This window comes from Schistocerca cancellata, chromosome 5 (assembly GCF_023864275.1).
Source record: "Schistocerca cancellata isolate TAMUIC-IGC-003103 chromosome 5, iqSchCanc2.1, whole genome shotgun sequence".
Taxonomy (NCBI): Eukaryota; Metazoa; Arthropoda; class Insecta; order Orthoptera; family Acrididae; genus Schistocerca; species Schistocerca cancellata.
Genome location: NC_064630.1, coordinates 15,733,387 through 15,753,778, shown reverse-complemented (window position 1 = coordinate 15,753,778; position 20,392 = coordinate 15,733,387). Strand labels below are relative to the sequence as shown.

At 41.2% G+C, this 20,392-nt stretch overlaps 1 protein-coding gene across 1 annotated transcript in view; it reads right to left on the bottom strand.

Moving 5' to 3' along the window:
* Positions 1-2,217: 2,217 nt before the first annotated feature.
* The window catches only part of LOC126187756 (serine protease snake-like), a 198,545-nt gene continuing 180,370 nt past the window's right edge, over positions 2,218-20,392 (bottom strand). The window contains exon 6 of the mRNA XM_049929016.1: positions 2,218-2,236. Within this exon, the coding sequence (XP_049784973.1) occupies positions 2,218-2,236 (19 nt within the window). The remainder of the gene's footprint in view (positions 2,237-20,392) is intronic.

The following is a 20,392-nucleotide window of genomic DNA, read 5'->3' as shown; positions in this document are numbered from 1 at the left end:
ATGATGCCCAAGTAGGTGTTTTAGCTGCTGTCGCGGCTAATCCGCACATCAGTAGCAGACAAACTGAGAGAGAATCGGGAATTTGGAAAACGTCGGTGTTGAGAATGCTACATCAACATCGATTGCACCCGTACCATATTTCTATGCAGCAGGAATTGCATGGAACCGACTGTGAACGTTCTGCCACTGGGCACAAGAGAAATTACGGAACGATGTCAGATTTTTTGCACGCGTTCTATTTAGCGACGAAGCGTCATTCACCAACAGCGGTAACGTAAACCGGCATAATATGCACTACTGGGCAACGGAAAATCCACGATGGCTGTGACAAGTGGAACATCAGCGACCTTGGCGGGTTAATGTATGGTGCGGCATTATGAGAGGAAACACAAGTGGCCCTCATTTTATCGATGGCAATCTAAATGGTGCAATGTATGCTGATTTCCTACGAAATGCTCTACCGATGTTACTACAAGACGTTTCACTGCATGACAGAATGGCGATGTACTTCCAACATGATGGATGTCCGGCACGTAGCTCGCGTGCGTTTGAAGCGGTATTGAATAGCATACTTCATGACAGGTGGAATGGTCGTCGAAGCACCATACCATGGCCCGCACGTTCACCGGATCTGACGTCCCCGGATTTCATTCTGTGGGGAAAGTTGAAGAATATTTGCTATCGTGAGGCACCGACAACGCCTGACAACAAGCATCAGCGCATTGTCAATGCATGTTCAAACATTACGCATTACGGAAGGCGAACTACTCGCTGTTGAGAGGAATGTCTTTACATGTATTGCCAAATGCATTGAGGTTGACGGACATCATTTTGAGCATTTATTGCATTAATGTGGTATTTACAGGTAATGATGCTGTATAATAGCATGCCTTCTCAGAAATGATAAGTTCGCAAAGGTACATGTATCACATAATAACAACCGAAATAAAATGTTCAAACGTACCTACGTTCTGTATTTTAATTTAAAAAACCTACCTGTTACCAACTGCTCGTCTAAAATTGTGAGCCATATGTTTATGTTACAGCGCCATCTATCACAAAACAAAAAAGTGGTCCAACTAAAACATTCATATTTCTTTACGTACTACACGAATACGTAATAAAAAATGGGGGTTCCTATTTTAAAAAACGCAGTTGATATCCGTTTGACCTGTGGCAGCGCCATCTAGTGGGCCAACCATAGCGCCATCTGGTTTCCCCCTTCAAGCTAGGCAAGTTTCGTTCTTTGTAGTTTTTTCGTTTGACGCTTATTTCGTGAGATATTTGGCCCGGTCACGATCAATGGACCACCTTGTATAAGTTAATTTGAATTGCGTACTTTAGTGCAACTAATCTTAAGCTACGAACGCGCTGTCTACACTGGATGTCTCGAACATTCCAGGAAAGCAAAAGCACTACCTCTTCTGATGTCCCGCCGCGTCAAATTTAAAACTTTTTTTCACGTTTCCAAAGAACCCTTCCAAGGCAAAACATGTAAGGTTCCGGGTTTTTGTGCTGTACAAAATATAAATGAAGGTAAGTACGGATAAACTTGTATAATTCCCGGCCCATTGATCAGTTTTGCTTTGTTCTAGCGCGTATTGTGTCAACGGCAATCGAACGTTTCCTTTCAGTCTGCTGTTAGTGTTGACTGAAGCATAAATTTAAAGGAGACACTTCAGCTCTAATTTAATATCATTTGCATTGAGCAAATAACATATTTTAGAAAAATCCATTCACTTCGTATAATTAGACCAGTTCCACTACTCGTGACCCTTATCTCTCCATACTGAATCACACCCGATATTACATTCCACAAACGCCACGCAAGCGCAGCGTCACTAGCGCCGTGCAGCGGCCACATGCGGCAGCTCGCCATCAACAGCGTGTCCTTCAGGCTTGACCGACAGGGCGGTTGTCGTGTTGACAACGTGTCACGACAACTGACAGTTCGGGAGTTGCGAATAGTGTTTCAGACACTAGGTGGGGACACGCCTTTACTCGGCAGAGATCAGGTAACAATCAGCGCAGAAGACCCTCTGAGCTACAGCTACAAGAGACCAAAGTGGAGGCAGTCAGCTTACCGAGCAAGTGTCCGATTTGCCGTCAGGGTCCCCCGCGCAGATGATGGAGTTGTTGAGCCCCTCCGGGAACTTCCTCTGGTAGTACTTCTCACACCTCTCGAGTGGAAGTATACTGATCTCAGTCTTAAGCAGTTTAGCGCTTGACTTTAAACCTGAAAGAATAAAATAATTGTTAATGGCACACTCAGATCTACATTATCATATTTTTCTTTATGAGAAATTGACATAGTTAATACAGTTCGTTTCTACGACAGAGGTTCTATCTGGAGCAATGTAATACGTTAGGATAACACCATCACAGTCGTACACGAGAATCACCATATCTTTAGACCGCTCTGTAGTGGACTGACCCGACAGCCAATCCACTATGACTTGTCGCCGAATAGCACGCGTTAAGCTCACGCAGACTGGCGTGAGGTCTGGAACAATTAAAGGAGTTGAGTCTAATAAATAAAGTACGGAGTTGATGTAATACTTAACTTTAATCCATAATTGGAGAACATCGTTCTTGTTGATACATTATATAATCTCAATATAAACTGGTCATGGCGCCTTGCTAGGTCGTAGCAAATGACGTAGCTGAAGGCTATGCTAACTATCGTCTCGGCAAATGAGAGCGTATCTGTCAGTGTAGCTTCGCTAGCAAAGTCGTCTGTACAACTGGGGCGAGTGCTAGGACATCTCACTAGACCTGCCGTGTGGCGGCGCTCGGTCTGCAATCACTGACAGCGGCGACACGCGGGTCCGTCGTATACTAGCGGACCGCGGCCGATTTAAAGGCTACCACCTAGCAAGTGTGGTGTCTGGCGGTGACACCACACGCTCCTTTCGCACCATCAACAGAACAGGCTCTGCTATCGGTATACTACGCCTTCCACATCGCTGGCAAACGGGTTCTACACAACGCTGGTGACTGCTTTGAAGGACAGTAACAGGTGCAAACATGTAACTCTTTTGTATCGGTTATAAATAAATAGTTGCCACTATTTCAGTTCCAACCCGCGTACAAAGCATTCATTAATAAAATTATCTCCACTTTTGAAAATTGTTTTCCCCTAAAGGTAATTCGAATCACACAAATGTCAAAAAATAAACCATGGATTACACAAGAAATAAAGATATCATGTGGGACAAAAAGGGGACTGTATCTACTGAAATGAAATGAAATGGCGTGTGACTAGGGCCTCCCGTCGGGTAGACCGCTCACCTGGTGCAAGTCTTTCGATTTGACGCCACTTCGGCGTCTTGCGCGTCGAACTGTATCTACCATCTACGAACAGCTCTGATGTTAGCATTGTAATGCATTACAAAGAATACTGCAAAATACTGAAGTAAGTAATCCAGAAATCGAAGCAGCTTTATTATGAGAAAAAGATAATTACATTGGGCAACAAAATAAAAACTGTATGGGATATAGTGAAGACAGACACATGTGGGGCCAGAAAGGAAGAGGAACAGATAGCTCTAAAAATAATTGAGACTTTGATAACAAGTGCATTTAGTGATGCAAACCTCTTAAACAAGTACTTCATTTCCGTTACTGACACCTTGGGTTATCAGGTTCACTGAACGATGCAATGCAGTATCTGAGACCAGTCTTTAAAAATAACTTCAGTAAAATAGAAATGACACTTACGTCTCCCAAAGAAGTAGCATCCCTCACAAAATCCTTAAAATATAAGTATTCTAGTGGGTATGATAACATATCAACGAAGTTAATCAAAGAGTGCTCATACGAGTTGAGTTCTATCTTAAGTTATTTGTGTAATTAATCTCTTATCAGCGGAACATTTCCAGACTGGCTAAAATATGCTAAAGTTAAGCCTCTTTCCAAGAAGTAGGATAAAGATATACCATCAAACTATCGACAAATTTCTCTTTTGCCAGTTTTCTCTAATATTTGAAAAGGTTGTGTTCAAGCGTCTCCTTAAACATCTGACTGCAAATAATGTATTGTCCAAGTCACAGTTTGGATTTCTTAAAGGTTCTGATACAGTGAGAATGTACTTCATTCATTAGATAATAAATTAGACGCTACTGGCATTTTCTGTGACCTGTCAAAAGCCTTTGACTGTGTGAACCACACCATTCTATTAAGTAAATCTGAATATTAATGGTGTCACTAGCAGTGCTGCGAAATGGTTTGAGTCTTACCTAACTAACGAGAAAAACAGGGTGTCATTGTGAAATATGTGAGCAGTAAGCAGTCAGTCTTCATCTGATTGGGAACTAATGACATGTGGTATTCCTCGAGGTTTCATCTTGGGTCCATTGCTTTTTCTTGTGTACATTAATGACTCTTGTCTGTAATGTAGCCGCATGTTAAGTTTGTTTTGTTTGCAGGTGGTACAAACATTGCAATAAGTAGCTAGTCATGTACAGATTTAGAAATAGCCGCTAATCAAATTTTCACTGGCATTTATAAGTGGTTTATAGCTAATAAACTGTCATTTAACACTTAATAGAGCCAGTATATGCAGTTCAGAACCTGTAAGAGATTTCCTTCCAGCATGTGTATAACATATGAAGACATGCAGATCAAAGAGGGTAACAGTGTTAAATTTCTGGGATTACAACTCGATAGTAAATTCAGTTGGGAAGGGCATACTACAGAATTGCTTAAGTGCCTAAACAAATCTGTAGTTGCAGTGAGAATAGTGTCAGATGTAGGAGATATAAATATAAGAAAAAGTTGCATACTTTGCTTACTTTCATTCTATTATGTCATACGGGATCATATTTCTGTGGGGAATTCATTCTGTGGGGTAATTCATCCGAGTTTTTAGGGTGCAAAAGCGCGTAATAACAATCATTTGTGATGTAAATTCAAGAACATCACCTGTTCATGGAACTTTATATTCTAACCACTGCTTCTCAATATATTTACTCCCTAATGAAATTTGTTGCAAGTAATATATCTCTATTGCCAATCAATAGTTCAATACATAGTATCAATACTAGGAATGAGAACAATCTACATATTCAGGAACACACATTTTCAGTAAATTGCCAGCAACCATTAAAAACTTGGTTTCAGATAAAGCACCGTTTAAACAGAGTTTGAAAGACTTTTTACAGGCAACTCCTTCTACTCCATAGATAAATACCTTAACAGAGACTGTTAGGCCAGCTTAAGTAAAAATGTCTGTTAGATTTCAGTTTTGACAGCACTTGGTCTCAACAGTGAAGTTTAGGTATTTTGTGTATAATAAATTTATTAATAGTGCATAACAATGTTTCATTCTGACAGCATATTAATTCTGTAAATATTAGCTGTTCCAGTTTACTGCATTGTATTAGCTTATTTTTGACTATCTCCTGACAAATTATCAGGGTAATAAGTATTATATTCAAATGTTTTATCTTATACTTTCTGACATGTTCCACACCCACGAGAACCACCTCATTTCTTGGGCCTATGGAACGAAAACTGAATCTAATGTAATCTAATCGCGCGTTAGCAATTGCAAGCAGGTGAACACTACACCAAGAGTGTGCCATCTAGTAGCCGCAAATATAAACAGGCTACTTAACATTAAAAATGCAGACAGACGAATGTTACTGTGAACATTATTTTCTACATGAAGTAGCCAGTTTATATTTGCGGCTACTTAACATTAAAAATGCAGACAGACGAATGTTACTGTGAACATTATTTTCTACATGAAGTAAAAGGCAATAATTTTATCTGACAGCTGCACACACAGTCACAAATTGTCTACATAAGAACTTATAAATACAGTTTAAAGGCTAAAAACGCCATTTTAGAAACACAAAGGGAGCTGAATAACTCAGCGAGCAGAAAAGATTACTATAACATGAATTGCAATTAATATAAACTTTTAAAAAACAAAAAAATTATGAGCCGACTTAGATAGAAAGAATATTTCGGTAATTGCACGAGGGAACACAAATCAAATGTGAAGTAACGGCTTTATACTATTGAAGAAGCTTTTATTACGTAATTGTAGCTGCTCATAAAGAATGAGACCATCATTACGAGAGAGATGTTTAAAAATTTCTAATTCTTCGAGAACATCTAATCTACGGCGTTTCTTCTCAATGTGCAAAATGTTGATATCGTGAACAGCTTTGGGTGCGTGACCTGTAATCGGAAGGTGGTCTGCAAAAGAATCCACTTTTTGTTAAAAGATGTTCTTTGAACCTGACTGTTAAGGCACGTCCTTTTTGTCCTATGTGGTAAGAAGAGCAAGTGTCGCAAAAAATGTTATAGACAAGAGAGTTTTTCAAAGGGCAACAGGTGGATTTTAAATTGTGAACAATTTTTTTTTCGAACTATTATTGGTTGAAAAGGCGACATTACAGTTGTGTTTATTACTAAGAAGGCGTTGAATCTGATAGGAGACGGGCCCCAAGAAAGAAATAGAAAAGAATTTCTTCTTTTGGTTGGACTCAATGATAGAGGTGCCGAGTGAAGTAACTCTTTTAACAGTTTTCTTTTAAAGGATGTCGTCAACTATGGCAGGTTCGTATTCGTTATTAACTGCTATTGTTTTGATCAAATTAATTTCGTCCTCGAATTTTTATTTCGAGAGTGGAACAGAAGTAGTTCTGTGAATAGCAGAGTGAAAAAAAAGCGTTTTTATGAGATTGAGGGTGCATGGAAGAAGCAGGTACGATCTGATCGGTATATGTTTCTTTACGAAAAACATTAAAAGAGATTTTATTTTCTTCTGCTATAAGCGTCAAATCAAGAAAGCTCAGTTGGCGGGCCCGATTTCCGAGTTCACAGGCGAAGGATACTTTCTCGTGAAGTTCACTAAAGTGATCGAAAATACGGTCAATACCATCAACAGGTCCTTGTAGATGACTAAAATATCATCGACGCATCTGAAATAGGAGAGAATGCCCAGCGCTGTAGCTGAGAAACAGTTGAAGAACTTTTCTTCAGTAAGGATACCAGCCAACGAATTTCCCATAGCGAGACCATCGGATTGCTGATACAATTGTTCATTAAATTCAAAGTACTTGTATTTGACTACGAAAGTGATTAGATTCATGAAGTCAGCGATTTGTTCAGCTGAAAGTTCTTTTCTTGAAATGGCGTAAAAAGTGTTCCAAACACTGGGTGACGACACTCCTTTACGCAGCACGGATCAGGTAAAAACATCGATCAGCGCAGAAGATACTCTGAGATACAGAGTGCCTTACGTTGTGCGATGCGAGTAGCCGAAACAGGGGCAGACAGAGACGCTCCTCGGACACTATAGTTCAATTCTTTTATCTTGGCGGCTCGCGCATGCCCGCCCAGACGCGGGAGATTGCTGCGTTGCCAGTTGCACACGACGCACGCGCCAATAGGGGGGAGCGCGCAGTTCATGAAGTAAAGCCACCACGGCCGCATTAACCCTTTCGCTGCTACAAAGACGTGCTCCCTGCACGAGCAGTGCACACACATCATGTTCCGACTGCTTTGACACTCTTATCATTCGATTCCACAAAAACTACACTCCTGGAAATGGAAAAAAGAACACATTGACACCGGTGTGTCAGACCCACCATACTTGCTCCGGACATTGCGAGAGGGCTGTACAAGCAATGATCACACGCACGGCACAGCGGACACACCAGGAACCGCGGTGTTGGCCGTCGAATGGCGCTAGCTGCGCAGCATTTGTGCACCGCCGCCGTCAGTGTCAGCCAGTTTGCCGTGGCATACGGAGCTCCATCGCAGTCTTTAACACTGGTAGCATGCCGCGACAGCGTGGACGTGAACCGTATGTGCAGTTGACGGACTTTGAGCGAGGGCGTATAGTGGGCATGCGGGAGGCCGGGTGGACGTACCACCGAATTGCTCAACACATGGGGCGTGAGGTCTCCACAGTACATCGATGTTGTCGCCAGTGGTCGGCGGAAGGTGCACGTGCCCGTCGACCTGGGACCGGACCGCAGCGACGCACGGATGCACGCCAAGACCGTAGGATCCTACGCAGTGCCGTAGGGGACCGCACCGCCACTTCCCAGCAAATTAGGGACACTGTTGCTCCTGGGGTATCGGCGAGGACCATTCGCAACCGTCTCCATGAAGCTGGGCTACGATCCCGCACACCGTTAGGCCGTCTTCCGCTCACGCCCCAACATCGTGCAGCCCGCTTCCAGTGGTGTCGCGACAGGCGTGAATGGAGGGACGAATGGAGACGTGTCGTCTTCAGCGATGAGAGTCGCTTCTGCCTTGGTGCCAATGATGGTCGTATGCGTGTTTGGCGCCGTGCAGGTGAGCGCCACAATCAGGACTGCATATGACCGAGGCACACAGGGCCAACACCCGGCATCATGGTGTGGGGAGCGATCTCCTACACTGGCCGTACACCACTGGTGATCGTCGAGGGGACACTGAATAGTGCACGGTACATCCAAACCGTCATCGAACCCATCGTTCTACCATTCCTAGACCGGCAAGGGAACTTGCTGTTCCAACAGGACAATGCACGTCCGCATGTATCCCGTGGCACCCAACGTGCTCTAGAAGGTGTAAGTCAACTACCCTGGCCAGCAAGATCTCCGGATCTGTCCCCCATTGAGCATTTTTGGGACTGGATGAAGCGTCGTCTCACGCGGTCTGCACGTCCAGCACGAACGCTGGTCCAACTGAGGCGCCAGGTGGAAATGGCATGGCAAGCCGTTCCACAGGACTACATCCAGCATCTCTACGATCGACTCCATGGGAGAATAGCAGCCTGCATTGCTGCGAAAGGTGGATATACACTGTACTAGTGCCGACATTGTGCATGCTCTGTTACCTGTGTCTATGTGCCTGTGGTTCTGTCAGTGTGATCATGTGATGTATCTGACCCCAGGAATGTGTCAATAAAGTTTCCCCTTCCTGGGACAATGAGTTCTCGGTGTTCTTATTTCAATTTCCAGGAGTGTATTTGGCCCAAAAATTAGATTTTTACACATCTTCTTGACTGATACCTTCCCCCCATAAATGACTTAATTTTGTTTCGATGTTCAACGCAGTTATTATGCAGCTTTAAATATAGTAAACCATTGCACGAAATTTTGAAGAGTTTGCAGAAGTAAAAGTCCATAGAGTATACTTTCCGTATGGTCGATTTTAGTTGCCACAATGTTGAGAATGAAACGTGGACAAGATACCTAAATTTCATATAAAATTTACTGTGTAACAATATCTCATTTAAGTACCACATAGGTGTCGTATGTAATATTGAGAAATATTCCGTCTGTCGCGACTGTAACAAAAGTTTTATTTACACTGAGCACGTTTGGCTTTATTTTAAAGCACTTCAATGAATCAAGAGGAAGAAGACAAAATACATTTAACAAAACTGTGGACTTACATAAACATTAGGACTTGAATATACCGTCTATTAGTGAAGTGCTCTGAGCTATGTCAAATATAATTTTTGTGTGTGGCACACAAGAGACATCATTTATTTGCTAAAACACTGATCAGCCAACACAAACGTTGAATATTGTGTTACCGCAGCACAAAACTACGAAAGGTGACTTGGCAATGGAGGAGACAAAATACTGCCCACTGAAGATGCTTCAAAAGAGAGAAACGCGTCTGGTCTAAATAAGTCGCTTATTACAGTTGCAGAAGAGGAATATATTTCAGTACCATTGGTAAAACTGCGACTGTGGAACAAAAACAAGAAAGAGAACATGAGTACCATTGTGTACGTGCCATACCTTTCATTGATTGCAGTGCTTTAAAATAAAGCCAAACGCGTCTGGTGTAAATAATACTTTTATTACAGTCGCGAAAGACGGAATATTTCTCAATATTACATACGACACCTATGTCGTACTTAAATTAAATGAGATATTGTTATACAGTAAATTTTATATGAAATTTAGGTATCTTGTCAACATTTCATTCTCAACATTGTGGCAACTAAAATCGATCATACGGAAAGTATACGCTATGGACTTCTACCTCTGCAAACTCCTCAAAATTTCGTGCAATGGTTTACTACATTTAATGCTGCATAATAACTGTGTTGAACATCGAAACAAAATTAAGTCATTTATGGGGGGAAGGTATCAGTCAAGAAGACGTGTAAAAATCAAATTTTTGAGGCAAATTGTTTTTGTGAAATCGAATGATAAGTGTGTCAAAGCAGTGGGAACACCATGAGTCTGCACAAGCGAGCAGTGCAGTGACGACAAAATCGCGCACAGCGTGGAATGCGGGGAGCACATGTCTGCAGCAGCGAAAGGCCTAATGAGAGACAAAGCACTAGAAATTTCAAAAAATTGCATTCAATCGAATATAATTCGTGAAGTAAGGCACTTCAATATTGATTTTAAATAATGAAAATATTAAGCACCGCACAAGGTTTGAACTCAAAACCTTTCGCATAGGAGCCCAACACATTAACCGTTACGCTAACGCACCTCATTAAACTACTTAAAGCCATGAGGAGTATAACACGTAACGCAAAATACTGATAAACACTGTTGGTATGACTATGAATTACTCACGCTTCGTCGAAGTACAATAGGAAATAAACAATTACCGCTGTTCTTTATTGCGAAAAAGCGGTTCGTGAGATTGATACAAACACCTTTCCTTGCTATCGCCTGAATTAGGAGTCTTATTGCTTGTTTGATTTAATTAATTAATAGAATATGAAGCAATTGGTATAAAGAATGCTTTTTCCACACTTTCTATAAAAGGAAGTCTGCTATCAAGACATTGCTTTTGTTCTATTACTTTATTTATGACTGAACGTTTCCAAAACTGAAGACACTCGTCCATGCTCTGCACTGCAGTCGAGATCTGGCAACGTCGTTCTCTGTTCATTGGCTGACTGTGTTTTGTGACGTCAGATGCGCAGAACGAACCTAAACTCGGCCGCCAACATAAATGACGCGCACTTTAGCAAAAGTGCCGGACACGGCGTGATTAGACGCAGTCCGTCGCGTGAGTTTGTGTGCTCTTCGAGGAAATATTTTAAGGTAGGGAGAGGAATGCAGGAGCGCGTCTCGCTGCTTTTGATAAAGTTGTAGAGCGAACTGCAAATGCTCTACAAATCGGAGAACGATCAGTAGTAATAATTAGTAAGGAGAAATTCGCCGCCTGGAAAGAAGAGGCACGTGGACTGGAGGTCAAGCACCCGACGCTTAAAAAGCTACATGTCACATTTGCAGCAGCCGACCTGTTCCAGAGTAGTAAATCGTCCGTGTTAGGAGTTGCGAGAAAGTTAGTATTTCGCTGTAAATGTATTTATGGCCGCAAGCCACAAATGAATCGCCAATGCATTACAGCCTGACACTGACGTTTTCTGAGGGAATCAGTAGGAACAACTTCTGACGATTTCTATTGGCTCGATGATGCACGAGTAAATGCGGCACAGCTTTAAAAAAAAGGCTTGACAGAGGATACCACCGTTGTAGTATTGCAGTTCAGATCGGCATAGGAAAAAGAACAATTGTAGCGCATGTCGGAACTTCAAAGTAGTTCATTTCTCTTGTTATGAAGTTCAAACAGGACCTCCGAGTACCATTTTGTGAAATGGTTTGAAGGGTCTGTGCTTGGAAAGTTAACGAAAAACTCTGCGATTCTTAATGGTAACGCTCCATATCATTCAGTTATACAAGTTAAGGCAACCACGAAGGCAACAATTAGAAAACTACATCGTTCGCTGGCTAGATATGCTTTACATGCCGGTTAACAGTAGCTTGGTAGGGACAGATTCGAATGTCGGCTGCAGAAGTTAACCGACTTACTTCTAAGTACACAGAAAACAGTGGTGTGTGAAAAAGTGTGCTCTTTAAAATGTAAGAAATGCATAGCTCTGCAGAGAAACAAAAAATAAAATAAAACTCTCAGTGTGTAATGGAGAAAAACGTCAAAGATGTGCTAGGAGACGGTATTTCCCTATGTAGGCGAGAAATCAAGCGTGACTCGCCACCACTGCCTCAATAAAGCAAAATGCGCCTAGTGAAAGAAAAAACGCCTTTTCTTGTAGCTGCAACGACAGAGTGAAAGTTAGCAGTAAGCGTCCGTGGAATCGTAGCGCCTGTTCCGTTCACAGCCACCGTCTACCATTATGGTATGTGGTCTGAAGATGGTCCGAAACAGGTCGAAACCGGTAACCTCATACAAAAATAAGTTTCTAGAGGTTGTGACGGTTCATGTTTTTTTTTAAGTAATAAAACCCGCTGTTCTCCAAGAGAAACGTTCTCAAAAATGACATACTCGGGTGAAGTATACACGGAGGGAAGCAAATCGCGCGACGGAAACCTCAAGACTCTTACTTGGCAACTGCTTCGATACTGATTACTGCTGTAGAGACATGGCAGATCAATGCTACTGCTGAACAGGTTACGATGTCGTGCATATCGACCAAGCCACCTGGCTCTGAGTAGGCACGCAAGATCTGGTCGGTTCTTAACCGAATGAGAACCAGCACTGGAAGGTGTACTCCACTCCTTGCACAACTGGAAGAAAATAGATTATCCAAGTTGTGGCTGTGGTGCTGAAAAGCAGACTGTTCCCCATGTAGTTAAAGAATGTCTTCTCGGAGATTATCCTAGCGATGCAAGAGAATTCTTCTTTGATTTTATGCATACTGGATGAGAGGTCATGGTTGTGAATGTCAATGTTAAAAAATGTATCTGCTCAACCACTTGTTTATAGTGTAAGACACTAAGATTGACGCGTTTCGGAAGCCAAGCTTCCATCATCAGAATAATAAAAAGTAAAAGAACCTGTTAAAACTCGCTAAAATCGAACATGCACCAGGCACAATAAAATTGATAATAAAATTAAAACATCGTGGCTACTTCCCTTGTTGCAGCCGTGCACTTTGGAAGACACGGCTGCAACAAGGGAAGTAGCCACGATGTTTTAATTTTATTATCAATTTTATTGTGCCTGGTGCATGTTCGATTTTAGCGAGTTTTAACAGGTTCTTTTACTTTTTATTATTCTGATGATGGAAGCTTGGCTTCCGAAACGCGTCAATCTTAGTGTCTTACACTATAAACAAGTGGTTGAGCCGATATATTTCCGATATATTTTTTAACATAGAATTCTTCTTGATGGAGGAAGGGTCAAGAGACTACACTCGTGGCCTGGATAATACGAGGGTCACCCCAAAAGAAACGCACAATATATTTTTTAAAATCCATCTTTTATTCTACATGTATGAAAGTTTTATACTGTGTACATACATCCTTTAGGAACAATATTTTCATTTCTCCACATAATTTCCATCCCTCTCAACTGCCTTACGCCATCTTGGAACCAGCGCCTGTATACCCGCTGGGTAAAATTCTGGACCAACCTGTTGGAGCCACTGCTTGGCTGCGTGAACAAGGGAGTCATCATCTTCAAACCTTGTTCCACGAAGAGAGTCTTTCAGTTTCCCAAAGAGATGATAGTCACATGGAGCCAGGTCAGGACTTGTAAGGCGGGTGTTTCAGTGTTGTCCATCCGAGTTTTGTGATTGCTTGCATGGTTTTTTGACTGACATGTGGCCGTGCATTGTCGTGCAACAGCTAAACATCCTGCTTTTGCCGATGTGGTCGAACACGACTCAGTCGAGCTTGAAGTTTCTTCAGTGTCGTCACATATGCATCAGAATTTATGGTGGTTTCACTTGGCATGATGTCCACAAGCAAGAGTCCTTCGGAATCGAAAACACCGTAGCCATAACTTTTCCAGCAGAAGGTGTGGTTTTCAATTTTTTTTCCTTCGGTGAATGTGCATGATGCCACTCCATTGATTGCCTCTTCGTCTCTGGTGAAAAATGATGGAGCCAAGTTTGATCACCTGTCACAATTCTTCCAAGAAATTCATCTCCACCATTCTCGTACTGTTTCAAAAGTTCGCTGCATACCGTTTTTCTTGTTTCTTTGTGAGCCACTGTTGGCATCCTAGGAACCCACCTGGCACAAAGCTTTTTTAACGCCAACACTTTCAGTATTCTGCAAACACTTCCTTCCCCTATCCCAACGTAGTGTGACAATTCGTTCACTGTGATGCGTCTGTCAGCAGTCACCAATTCGTTAACTGTCTGTACGTTGTCTGGAGTGTGTGCAGTACGTGGCCTGCCACTGCGAGGACAGTTCTCAATATTGCCGTGCCCGCTTTCATCACGTAACCTGCTTGCCCACTGACTAACTGATAGCAGCCTCTCCATACATCTTCTTTAACCTCTTGTGGATGTTTGCCACTGTCTCCTTCTCACAGCACAGGAATTCTATGACAGCACGTTGCTTCTGACGAACGTCAAGTGTAGCAGCCATCTTGAAGACATGCTATGACGGCACCACTCACGGGAACAGGTTGATCTAAGTTTGAAAACAAGCGGGAAGGATGTATCTACACACTGTAGAACTGTCACACATACAGAATGAAAAACGTATTTCTACCAAAATAGTGTGCATTTCTTTTGGAGTGACCCTCTTAGTTTGTAACGTGAGATAGTTGTAATATTATTTTTTGTGTGCCATGCGCTAAACATATAAAAAATAATAAATAATACAAAGTGCACATAACCACACTTCAATGTTCTTTTAAAACGTAAACATATTGAAGAAGCAAATTTGTACATGTAGACATAAATTAAATATTTAAGCTAATTGTTATGTTTTGACACATTCTAATTCTGTATTTGGAAGGCATGGCACATAATGTAACTGCATGAGTTGAATGATTCTTGTTCATCTCCAGTTCTATGGATATTTTAAGTTAACCTTCAAAAAAATAGCGTGAACACCTCGAACTAATTTATGAGCATAACATGATGTCATAGGAGCAACGACGTATATAACATAATCTGTTACCAAAAAGTCATCATAAAACTTTTGAAAATGGCCTAAGGCTGAAATTGTACAATCGTACAGAAAATAAAGAAAATGGCAGCTGAAGGCTTCAAGAAATCATTCAAAAAATTCATTGTAGCTGCGGACCCTATCGCATTGAAAATTATATTAACCTTCAAACATTTAATATTGCATTTTAATAAGGTTTGTTTAATAAATAAGTTGAATGATAATACCTTGAAAAAGGGCAGAATTATTGTAAGTTGAGTCGCAATATAAACAAAAGCGTCTAATTTACCTTGTGGATGAAATGGCAATAATCACTGAACTAATTCTGTTAATGTAGCACATTTTAAGTTAGGTGCAAAAGTACAAAAGAATTTCTCCTAGACCCATACCAGTTCCTAGCCCAGTATAGGTACATCTGAAAATTTAACGTTGTGAATTTTTAATATCTATGAAAAATATTTAATGATTTATAATAAGAAACCTGAGGTACATGCAGTAAGTAATAGTTACAGCGTAAACTGTTTATGAATTAGTTATGTACTGCATCCACCCCCACTCTCGTTATAATTCTTACAAATGTTTTCATAGCTATTAAAAATCCACAACAACAGTTTTCACAACTACCTACATGGAGTTATAAATCTGTATGGGGATAGAGGAAATAAATTTATACTTTTTAGTCTGATGCAAAAATGTACTATATTACAAAATTTATTTTTATTTAAATACTAATTTTCTGTTTCTTAATCATGCATGTGTGAATTTTTTTGCAGTCAAATTAACAGCATAAACTGGTCGATACGCTAACGGTCATCAGCAGCATAGGCATAGATCAGACGACAAATTTACGTTGACAAAGTGAACGCTTTTTTAAGAAGGCGGTTGGAAAAGTAACATTCAAAGACTGGAAAATAACAGTGAAACTTGTAAGACGAATATATAAGAAGCATGGAATAATGAAACAACGCTACAACAGTGCATCAAAGACTTGATTATATCTGTGACTACGAGCAGCAGCATTGATAGGTCCATTGACTCTGACCCTCAATAGCGGTGTTTTCACACTAACTAGTAAACAGTGTATAGTGTACTTAAATGACGCTCTTACTTCCATTAAATCTTGTGTTTGTCAATTTATTTCCGTGAATTTTTATTTCCTGTTGTGAGGCTACGGAATACTGTTGGACCAGCTCCCATCACCTCTTTATAAAGTACAGGGTGATTCAAAAAGAATACCACAACTTTAGGAATTTAAAACTCTGCAATGACAAAAGGCAGAGCTAAGCACTATCTGTCGGCAAATTAAGGGAGCTATAAAGTTTCATTTAGTTGTACATTTGTTCGCTTGAGGCGCTGTTGACTAGGCGTCAGCGTCAGTTGATGCTAAGATGGCGACCGCTCAACAGAAAGCTTTTTGTGTTATTGAGTACGGCAGAAGTGAATCGACGACAGTTGTTCAGCGCGCATTTCGAACGAAGTATGGTGTTAAACCTCCTTATAGGTGGTGTATTAAACGTTGGTATAAACAGTTTACAGAGAATGGGTGTTTGTGCAAAGGGAAAAGTTCTGGACGGCCGAGAACGAGTGATGAAAATGTAGCACGCATCCAGCAAGCATTTGTTCGCAGCCCAGGAAAATCGACTCGCAGAGCTAGCAGAGAGCTGCAAATTCCACAATCAACTGTATGGAGAGTCCTACGAAAGAGGTTAGTTATGAACGTCAACTACCCGAGGCGATGGATCGGCCGCCAGGCAGCCTGTGACAGAGCACTTCATCACTGGTCTCCAAGAAGCCCTGATCTTACCCCCTGCGATTTTTTCTTATGGGGGTATGTTAAGGATATGGTGTTTCGGCCACCTCTCCCAGCCACCATTGATGATTTGAAACGAGAAATAACAGCAGCTATCCAAACTGTTACGCCTGATATGCTACAGAGAGTGTGGAACGAGTTGGAGTATCGGGTTGATATTGCTTGAGTGTCTGGAGGGGGCCATATTGAACATCTCTGAACTTGTTTTTGAGTGAAAAACAAACCTTTTTAAATACTCTTTGTAATGATGTATAACAGAAGGTTATATTATGTTTCTTTCATTAAATACACATTTTTAAAATTGTGGTATTCTTTTTGAATCACCCTGTAAGACTTCGTATAGTTCATCTTGTGTAGACACCGAGATGTTATTTCAATGAGTCTAACAGTTTCCGAGACATGCAGTTTTAATATTTTTTTGATCAAAAATTTGAAAAAAAATCTCTCACACCGGCCTGATTTAGCTTCACTGATCAGGATAGTAAAAACATGCGTATGTTAGGGGAATTTTCATTCACAAAGCAGGCTTATCACATTCACACAGTTCAATACTGTTCTATCCTGATTAAATTGAGCTTAACTTAAATTCCATAAGGCAGTGAAGTCATTTCGAAGTCTCGGTGCGACGAAAATTGTCAGCCGATCTCCTGAAAACATTTGTAATAATTATTAACTTTCGGTGATCACATGGGGAAGACCGGAGATCTGCTGGTAAGACCGTGTTAGCCTATTTATTTGAAGTAACTGGATACCTTGAGCATACAAAACGGCAGGTTCGTCCAGTGTAAATCAGACGTTCCCCACTGATCCCGTGCAACACAGCGTAGTAAGCAGACACTGTCAATAATAATCAGTTAAATAATACGCGAACACACGTACTTTAGTTTAGTTCATGTATTAAATTCCTTCTCACACAGAATCTCATCAAGATGGCGACTATCTCAACAATACATACATATACATCCTCCTTCTTTCACGACTAATCGGCAAGAATTCCTTCATTCTTTTCCATAACAGAAAACATAGATACCAGAGCAGCTATTCCATGGAGTAAATGGACGCTCCAAGGAATAATTGGGCTTGAAACTACTTTGCATTGATAATCGGTAAGATAAGAAGACATATTTCGAGATATGTACTGAGTTATATAATTTATAAAATTTCCGAAAATATCGCTGAGAGACCGCTGCAAGAGACATTACACAGTGACAGGCCAGAAACTGATATCATACGTGAATCTCTGAAATTTTACGAGATTTTTGCAGGAGGTAGAAACTTTAAAAAAAATGGAAATTTGTGGCAAGGTGTTATGGGACCAAACTGATTAGGTCATCGGTCCCTAAGCATACACACTACTTAATCTAACTTACGCTAAGGACATTACACACACTCCAGCCCGAGGGAGGACTCGATCCTCCGACGAGAGGAGCCGCACGGACCGTGACAATGCTCCTTAGACCGCGCGGCTAGAAACTTTGAACATCAGATTGATTTCAAGTTATATGTTGACACAATTTCATTAAAACGCCGTACTCAGAAGCTTCTACAGAGTGGTCAGTAACAGTCTAAAAAGCTTGCAAGGGTGTTGCAGTGTAGGTTGTGGTGAGGAATAATTGTTAAGAAAAAGATTGATACGTTCACCGTATCCGAGGCCATTAGCACTGAAGTTAGCCAGTCAGGCTGTTGGGCTTGCAAATTCAGCGGTCCGCCAGATGCAATTAATGCCAGTTGATGATAGCGCACGAGACTGCTCAGCCTGTGGCTCGGGTTCGATCCCTTCTGCCACCCGATGTCCAGTTCTTGTATCGCTCTCTCGTTCTGTTTGAGGAAACCAAGCGAAGAACACGTTTGGCCACACCGTCTCTAGCGGGTAGTTTGATTGGCTAACTTCAATGTTAATTAACTCGTAAAGGGCGCAACATATCGAATTCTTTTCTCAACAGTTATGTCCCAGCACAGACAGCCCTGCAACAACCTTACAAGCTTTTGCGACTTTTCCTGATCACTCTGTGTATCGGAAACGCAATGTAGTTGGTAACTCTCGAAAGATTCATCATCGAACGAGATATTCTGGCAGTAAGTTACTGCCGCGAGTTCAATAGCTTTCGAGATTTGATGTGATACGTTTGAAGGTGTTTGTGAAAAAAAAAAATTCGTCCATTTTAAAAAAAAGTTAACTCTCGTCGTAATTAAAATTAAGAAGAGATTTTTGATGTGCTTGGAGAGACTACAGAGTTCTATGCCGGAGACAGAGGGTTTAAGGCGACTGCCTATCGTCACGGATAGTTGTGTGCTGTGGTGGTTGCCTACAAATAGTAGTGCCAGACTTCACAACTTCGGAAATTAAATATCACGTGCCAACCAGTTTAAATAAGATTTATAGTGTAGTGTCCCCGTGTGACCATAGAAAACCCGTATAAATACACGACAATATATTTGAAACCGTCACAGCCGCCTAGCTTTGAGTACAGTAACGTAACCACCCATATCCGCGTCACCTTGTCTGCCAGTGTGCATTGAACTAGTGCAGCGACATGTTCAAGAGTGTTCTAATAGCATGTGTTTGTATTTATGACAAATTTTACAGTTCAAATCCTTGTCTAAGAGGCGAATGAGCTGACTTTTTACTTAGCACTTTTTATACCTATTGTCTGCATTTGAATCTTAATACGAGTATCGTTCAACAAGTAACGCCCCACATTTTTTTCGTCAGAACACATTTATTGTGAAGCGTTAGAATTTGATGACTATATAATCAACATGTCTTGTCCATCTCCCATTTTTCTAGGTAGTCTCCACCAAGCTCTATAGCCGTACGCCAACGTTGTGGAAGAGCATGTATTCCCTGCTGGTAACAGTTCTTGTCCTGCAGGCGTTGCCATGTTTTCACTGCATGACTGACATTCTGGCCATCTTTAATGTGTGTTCCCCGCAGAGAATCCTTGTTGTTGTTGTTATGGTCTTCAGTCCTGAGACTGGTTTGATGCAGCTCTCCATGCTACTCTATCCTGTGCAAGCTTCCTCATCTCCCAGTACCTACTGCAACCTACATCCTTCTGAATCTGCTTAGTGTATTCATCTCTTGGTCTCCCGCTACGATTTTTACCCTCCACGCTGCCCTCCAATACTAAATTGGTGATCCCTTGATGCCTCAGAACATGTCCTACCAACCGATCCCTTCTTCTGGTTAAGTTGTGCCACAAACTTCTCTTCTCCCTAATCCTATTCAATACTTCCTCATTAGTTATGTGATCTACCCATCTAATCTTCAGCATTCTTCTGTAGCACCACATTTCGAAAGCTTCTATTCTCTTCTTGTCCAAACTATTTACCGTCCATGTTTCACTTCCATACATGGCTACATTCCATACAAATACTTTCAGAAATGACTTCCTGACACTTAAATCTACACTCGATGTTAACAAATTTCTCTTCTTCAGAAACGCTTTCCTTGCCATTGCCAGTCTACATTTTATATCCTCTCTACTTCGACCATCATCAGTTATTTTGCTCCCCAAATAGCAAAACTCCTTTACTATTTTAAGTGTCTCATTTCCTAATCTAATACCCTCAACATCACCCGACTTAATTCGACTACATTCCATTATCCTCGTTTTGCTTTTGTTGATGTTCATCTTATATCCTCCCTTCAAGACACCATCCATTCCATTCAACTGCTCTTCCAAGTCCTTTGCTGTCTCTGACAGAATTACAATGTCATCGG